Source organism: Berghia stephanieae, chromosome 3, assembly GCF_034508935.2.
Source record: "Berghia stephanieae isolate SIO BIC M18660-M18661 chromosome 3, UCSD_Bste_1.3, whole genome shotgun sequence".
Lineage (NCBI taxonomy): Eukaryota > Metazoa > Mollusca > Gastropoda > Nudibranchia > Aeolidiidae > Berghia > Berghia stephanieae.
The window spans coordinates 104,369,183-104,376,682 of NC_088362.1; the positions used below are offsets into that span (position 1 = coordinate 104,369,183).

A 7,500-nucleotide genomic window follows, 5' to 3' on the forward strand; every position below is an offset into this window, starting at 1 on the left:
ATAATAATTAATAATAATAATAATAATAATAATAATAATAATAATAATAATAATAATAACAACAATTTTATTCACATAAGACTTGTCTATATATAATCCATAAATTATGTGACCACCACTTACGATTCTAGGAAAATACCCGGAATCAAAATTTCTAACAAAGATTCTTTGATGGGAAAAAATGGCAGCAGGCCCGTCCAAAACAGAAGGGAGAGATGAATGACACGTCGAAGAGAGAAGAACAATGGAACATCGGGGTTCTAAAATGGAAAAAAAAAAGATAAAAAATTTTAAAAAGCAATGATAAAAATAAATATCTAGAACATAAAAATTAAAATAACAATACATTTCTAATGCGTTTTTCTCCTCCTGTAAAGCAGAGGTGAAATCTAATACACTTGGTAACTTGAAATAAATAAATCATTATTTCACCAATCTGAAAAGTTTTCTCGGATACGGTGCCCTCCATACCCAGCCCCCCCCCCCCCCCCTCTTTATTTTTTAAAAATTTATTTATTTTTGGTATCAGATCAACTACGCCTAGACGGATAGTGTCAATCTGAATGATGCAAGTACCAGTTTTAAAAAAAGTGGGAATGGATTAATGAGATGTCACAAACATCGAAAGCAAATGAGAGGAAGAAACAGTTTAAGACGAAGAGCAAAATTAATTGTTATTCGCCATTCCTGAAAATAATCTGAAGTAGACAAGGACTGAGATATTGGTTGACCTGATACGAATTCAGTGGTGCATTTTAGATGAACATTGTCTTTATATCCTTTATAATGTAAACAGTGTCTTTATATTCTTTCATAATGTAAACAGTGTCTTTATATCCTTTATAATGTAAACAGTGTCTTTATATTCTTTCATAATGTAAACAGTGTCTTTATATTCTTTCATAATGTAACAACAACCACACAGTTTGCAGTGGGCATATTCACCATTCTTACCACAGATTTGTTTTAAAAAGTTCACTGCAGATTTATCATTTCAGATTCCGTGTGGCCTTCTCTTAATAAGCGCTTTTTTAAATAGGGAAACATTTTTAACCAACTCTTACCAATTTATATAGTTTTTGGCATACAACATCGGCACGGTTACCCCAAGCTGTGATAGGCTCTCGCTTGTACTTGGTGACGAGCTCGTTAACCTGAAGATGAAAAGGGAGAAAAACGAACGTATATTTATTGTATTTGAAAACCAGCATAACACAGAATGTAACACTCTTGGACGGAGCGATTGCCCTTTGGTGATGATGATGATGATGATGATGATGCTGATGATGATGTTGATGACGACGACGATGATGATGCTATTGCTGCTGCTAAGGCTGATGATGATGGTAATGATGATGATGACGATGACGATGATGATGATGATGATAAGAACCACCTCTCCTAAAGACAGATATATGGTATCCATACATGACAAAAAAAAACATTATAAAGAAGGGGAAAAAAACACCAACAAAGGAAAACTAAAGCTCCGTAGAACTAACGGTTATAAAAAGTTGAATCCAAGAATCTAATAGAACTAGATAGTACATTACCATAAATTTGAAGGTTATTCAAATTGTGACCAGAAAACTCGTCCTTTAAATATCAATCGATTAAAATGACATTCTTGACGTCTCAGATTTTAGAGTTTTTGACAAATAGCCCTCATTATGTCAAAAACTCTAAAATCTGAGACGTCAAGAAAGTCATTTTAATCTATTGATATTTAAAGGAGGAGTTTTCTGGTCACAATTTGAATAATCTTCAAATTTATGGTAATGTACTAGTTCTATTAGATTCTTGGATTCAACTTTTTATAACCGTTAGTTCTACGGATCGATATTTGAAGGACGAGTTTTCTGGCCAAAATTTCAAAAATAATATTCTGTTGTTTTGGGGTTTGTTTTTTTCTTTAGGAGCACGACAGTATAATACTTCCGGTCTGTAATTTGAGAGTGCCGAGACTAACATTTCGTGTAAATTCTTGATGTTTCTTCAATTATAAAAACACAACAAAGAATAAATGGCTTCTATAGAGCAATATCTACTAAATGTGCTCAAAACCCATTCCAAGGGGGTCCCAAAAGCAACAGCAACACTATGTAGAATGAGACACACGCTATTAAATTGGTACTTCTGAAATTTTAAAAATTATTTTTCTAAAAATTCATATTTGCTCAATCTACTATACTAAACTCCCATTTAGACGTGCAGTTAATTCATCTACGACCTGGTGACGCGGTGGATGTGAGTCACCAGTGAAATTTGGACCCAGTGTTTGTCGATGACAGTAGTTCCGTTTAGACATAGTTTGTTTGATCCACGGCTTCGGTGGGAATGTTGTGTGTGTGTGTGTGTGTATATATATATATATATATATATATATATTATATAATATTATATAGTGTGTGTGTGTGTGTGTGTGTGTGAGAGAGAGAGAGAGGGAGAGAGAGAGAGTTTGTTCATTGATGCTATGCGTTTAGGTAAAATACTCAAAACATACGCATCCAATTGACCATTCCAACACAAAACTGTGTGCAACCTTTAACGTTTACAGACTGATTGATTACATTTAATGAGAACTAATCACTTACAGGCTGTCTACAAATAATAACAAGGGGCTGAGTAGCGTCAACATCGTTCCTTCTATACGGACCTGTTCTCTGTTATCACATTCTGGTAAACAACTGTGCGCGCGCTCTCTCTCTCTCTCTCTCTCTCTCTCTCTCTCTCTCTCTCTCTCAATATATCTCTTCTTTTCCCTCTCTCTTACCCACCCACCCGTTCATACATACAACTCCCCACCCACACATCTCGTACATCCTCGACATTTTACAGATTCCACCACTACATATACGAAGTTCGATATCAAACAGTGATGATGACGACGACGACGACGACGATGATGATGATGATAGAGAATAATATAATAATCAATCAAAAGAAAAAGAACGAAGAAAGAGAAGAAGAAGAAGAAGAAGAAGAAGAAGAAGAAGAAGAAGAAGAAGAAGAAGAAGAAGAAGAAGAAGAAAGAAGAAGAAGAAGAAGAAGAAGAAGAAGAAGAAGAAGAAGAGAAGAAGAAGAAGAAGAAGAAGAAGAAGAAGAAGAAGAAGAAGAAGAAGAAGAAGAAGAAGAAGAAGAAGAAGAAGAAGAAGAAGAAGAAGAAGAAGAAGAAGAAGAAGAAGAAGAAGAAGAAGAAATGATTATAACGCGTTATACTATTGTCATTGGCTGTTTCAAAAAGCGGGATGAGTCGAAACAAAAACAAAACAACACACATACACCACACACACACACATACACACACACACACACACACACATCGCCCCATCTCATCACTGTCACAACACACAATACCACAAAACCACGTGGACAAAATATATATTATCCGGCACTTAATTACGTTCCCCGGGTGATTTATGATTTAGACTAATTTTGGGACACACTCTGAAGCGTATGGATTTGGGGTGACCTACCCTAATTTTTGATTTAACACTTTAAAAAAAAAAAATTTTAACATTTTTTGGAACGAATTTTAAACCCCGCCTGCGGCAACGCCAAAGAAATCGCAGCTACGTCACTACGGCCTCGATGATCCGCCAGGTCGAGGACCGGAAAACATCAGACGTTGGAGCTTGGGCGGATATCCGTCAGACAAGATTGAAGTTCCTCGTTTACACGTTCAGTTTTCATAAGTTTTTGGTCCGTTATCTCCCTATGTTTTTTGTTGTTTTTTTTTTTCAATATCTTAACAGCGGAGGTAGGGGACCACTAATAACGCTATTGTTGTCTATTATTCTCCAATTACACCCCCCCCCCCTCCCCCATCCCCCCACTTTATTCTTGAAATATATATATATATAGTTTTTCATATCTCTCTCTCTCTCTCTCTCTCTCTCTCTCTCTCTCTCTCTCTCTCTCTCTCTTCTTGCCAGCACACACACACACACACACACACACACACATTTACAAATTTTCGCCTATATTATTATGACAATCTAATATAAATATATATGTATTCTGTGTTTACTTGATAAAGGCCAAGGTCCGAAACGTCGTTTGTTTTGTGTTGTTCATTCATGAGTCAGATTTACTCCCTTTATCTTTATCTCCATTTTATTGTCTCGTTTAGGCACCTCTATTTATTTGTGAAAAACCGTCTGACCGTGGGTGCATTAAGTGCACGTCGAAATGACCTATGCATAAGACTGCGAATCACATAAATTCCACAAGTGTTTGCCGCTGTAGTTAACTATAGGGAATGAGATTAGCGGAAAAGTAGCGTCCCTTGATTGGACGTCATCTTACAGAGAGAACGTCAATTTGGTTTTGCGCATGCGTCTCTCTCGTCCTCGCTTTCGGTGAAGTGTCTCAAGCCGCTTTCACCGGAAGCGAGGACGAGAGACGCATGCGCACAACCAACATGACGTTCTCTCTCTAATAACTTTTCCACCGGTGACGTCCAATCAACGGATGCTACTCTTCCGCTAATCTCATTCCCTATTGCACTTTTTTTTTTCTCCTTTCGCAATAACTAAATTAAATCAAGTCATCTTCTCATGCAGGATCTGAAGTTTGGGACCTTTCAACTAATTATGAATATGCCGTTATGAATACTTAGTAGTAAAAAGAAGTCTTTCAGAGCCATAAGACTCAAGGGGAAGGAGGTAATCGTGGTTTCTATAGCGCAACATGGACAATAGCAATTGTGACCCCTCGTCTCAAAACGGTATTAAGTCGGGATGATTAAGTTGCTGGAAATTGAATTTGTAGCCAGAAATATCAGACTTAAGTTGAGTTTGGATGCTTTATAGAGGAGAATGAATATCCTATTTTAGAGTGCTGAATATCAATAATTCATATTTTTGACTAGTTTAATATAATTTGACTTTTTAGCATCTGGTCCATCCCGACATAATACCGTTTTGAGACATTGGGTCACAATTGCTCTCCACCCTTTAGATAGGATGCTAGTCTATCGCAAAGTACTTCATACCAGATCCAAGCAACATATCGTGGCCTTCGTAAAGTTATGGCCTGATACTGACCAAAATGCCAGTCTTTTGCCACAAAAGAAAACAAATCGTGAGTTGTATTCAATAGTTCAACCAATGAAATAACTTGTTTCCATGAGCTCTACTAACGACAACTCACTAGGCGGTGCAAATAATGACGTCAAACTGCCAGTCCTTTCGGATTTCAATATCAGGCTATAAGTTAACGATGGTTACGAACATATGCATACTTCCATAGTCCATACAGAGTCACTGGCCAATGACCGGTGAATTGGACGGAAACTGTGTGTCATTGACATGTTGTGAAATCGGGGGCGTTTATGACTATTAGCTGTTGGAAAAGAAAATGGATTTTTGATTAAGAGGGAAGTGGAGGAGGAGGAAAAAGAGGAGGAAGGGGAAAGAAGAGGTGGAGTGGGCAGAGGTTTCAGTTCTTGGCATGGAAAACAAGTTATGTAGAAGAGGTGCGGCTAAGTGGTCTAGTGCTATGACTCGCTTTGGGATCGGAAGGTCCTGGGTTCGAGCCTCGCGCTCGGCGCATAGTTGAGGCCTTGGAAAAGACTCTTTACTAACATTCTCTCACCGTACCCAGGTGTAAACTGAGTACCTGGCCGTTAACAGCATTGTTTTTGTCCGAAAAATTGTAATATCGCCTAGCAGGCGTCATGTGTGCAAAGGAATCTGGTATCACAACTTCATTGTAAATTTAACTTGAAAACATCTTGACTAGGCCAAGTAATAAAATTTGAAGGCTTACGCAAAGGCACTTACTTTATTTTTGGATCGATATTTGATGGCTCAAAAGAACTGCCTCGGTCTAATAATAATAATAATAATAATAATAATAATAATAATAATAATAATAATAATTGTCGTCGCCATAGTAGTAGTAGTAGTAGTAGTAGTAGTAGTAGTAGTAGTAGTAGTAGTAGTAGTAGTAGTAGTAGAAGTAGTAGTAGTAGTAGAAGTAGTAGTAGTAGTAGTAAGTAGTAGTAGTAGTGTAGAAGTAGTAGTAGTAGAAGTAGTAGTAGTAGTAGTAGTAGTAGTAGTAGTAGTAGTAGTAGTAGTAGTAGTAGTAGTAGTAGTAGTAGTAGTAGTAGTAGTAGAAATGTTGCTTTTTTAAGTAAAAGTACTTTAAGTGTAAGAATAAGTATAAGGCCAGTGACTCAAAGGTATTGCGAGAATATTGCGGCAAAAAGAATCGGGTCGTTGTATTGTCGTTCACCGAACGTCCTTTCACCAAATAACAACATGAATTCATGCAACTAACTCATTTGAATAATGTATTCACGATCGACACGAAAAAGGAGATAAAAAAGCTAGTAAGTACCTTGTAGTATTACGTCCTATTGCATCTATCAAGGTTGACATGTTCAATGAAAGCTAAATGTGCTTTCTACCGTGACTTGGGTTTGTCCTCCATCCATACTCTGACAAAACGCCCCTTCTCATTTTGTCCTGAAAAGTATTTCCACTTCAATAGTCTAGATGCATAAAGTGTGGCTATATGTGACCCATCGTCCCAAAACGGTATTATGTCGGATCGAATCATATGCTTAAAAGTCGGATTTAATGTTAAACTGATCAAAATTATAAGCTGTTGGCATTAGCACCCTAAAATATGGTATCCATTCTCCCCCATAAAACTTACAAACTCAACTAAAGTCTGATATTTCTGGCTATAAATTCAATTTTCAACATCTTAACCAACCCGACTTAATACCGTTTTGAGGCGAAGGGTCACATATGGTCTTCTGGTACGACACACGCTTTCGGATCGGAAGGTCCTGGGTGTGAGCCTCGCTCGGCGCATATTTGAGACCTTGGAAAAGACTCTTTTACTCACATTTTCTCACCGTACTCATGTGAAAAATGAGTACCTGGCCGTTAACAGCGTTGTTTCTGTCGGAAAAATTGTCGTATCGCCTAACAGGCGTCATGTCTCTATATCTATATCTTACATGTTGCTGATGGTTAGGAACCCTTTGTAAAGCGCTATGAGCACGTTTAGTGGATATTGCTCTATACAAAAGCTGTTTTTTTAAAAAAGATGATTTACAAGTTGTCAAAACTTATTTAATCTGAGGCCTTTTATTTCATTGAAGGTTCACTGTAGTCTATCCAAAGGTTAAAATCTTTTAAACGTCTTGTTACGTCATTTTCAACACAGCTGTGCGTGGACGGGCAGACAAAAACTACGATTACAGATAGAAACATAAGCATAGCGCCAATTGGATTCAATAGTCCGATGTCACGTCTCCCAGCAACGGCGATTAGCATGATCCTAAACAAAGAAAATTGGTACTTTTTATCCTTCATGCTGGCTAGAACATTTCATATGTCATGTGATCAGAATGTATAAAAGTCAAAACATGATCAGATTTATAATGTTTTTCTCCTCTGGATACACTTTTATGCTCGTCGGAGAAGTAATTCATAAGGGCATCCGCCACTGTTCCGATAGTTTAGAGCCAGTTACTAAGTT

General features: G+C 37.3%; 1 protein-coding gene across 1 annotated transcript in view; it reads right to left on the reverse strand.

The window, feature by feature from the left end:
- LOC144969058 (lysophospholipase D GDPD1-like) overlaps positions 1-7,500 on the reverse strand; it is a 34,882-nt gene that overhangs the window by 8,768 nt on the left and 18,614 nt on the right. Inside the window, exons 6-7 of the mRNA XM_078908053.1 lie at positions 1,065-1,154; positions 124-260 (exon numbers count right to left, since the gene is read on the reverse strand). Coding sequence (XP_078764179.1) covers positions 124-260; positions 1,065-1,154 — 227 coding nt within the window. The remainder of the gene's footprint in view (positions 1-123; positions 261-1,064; positions 1,155-7,500) is intronic.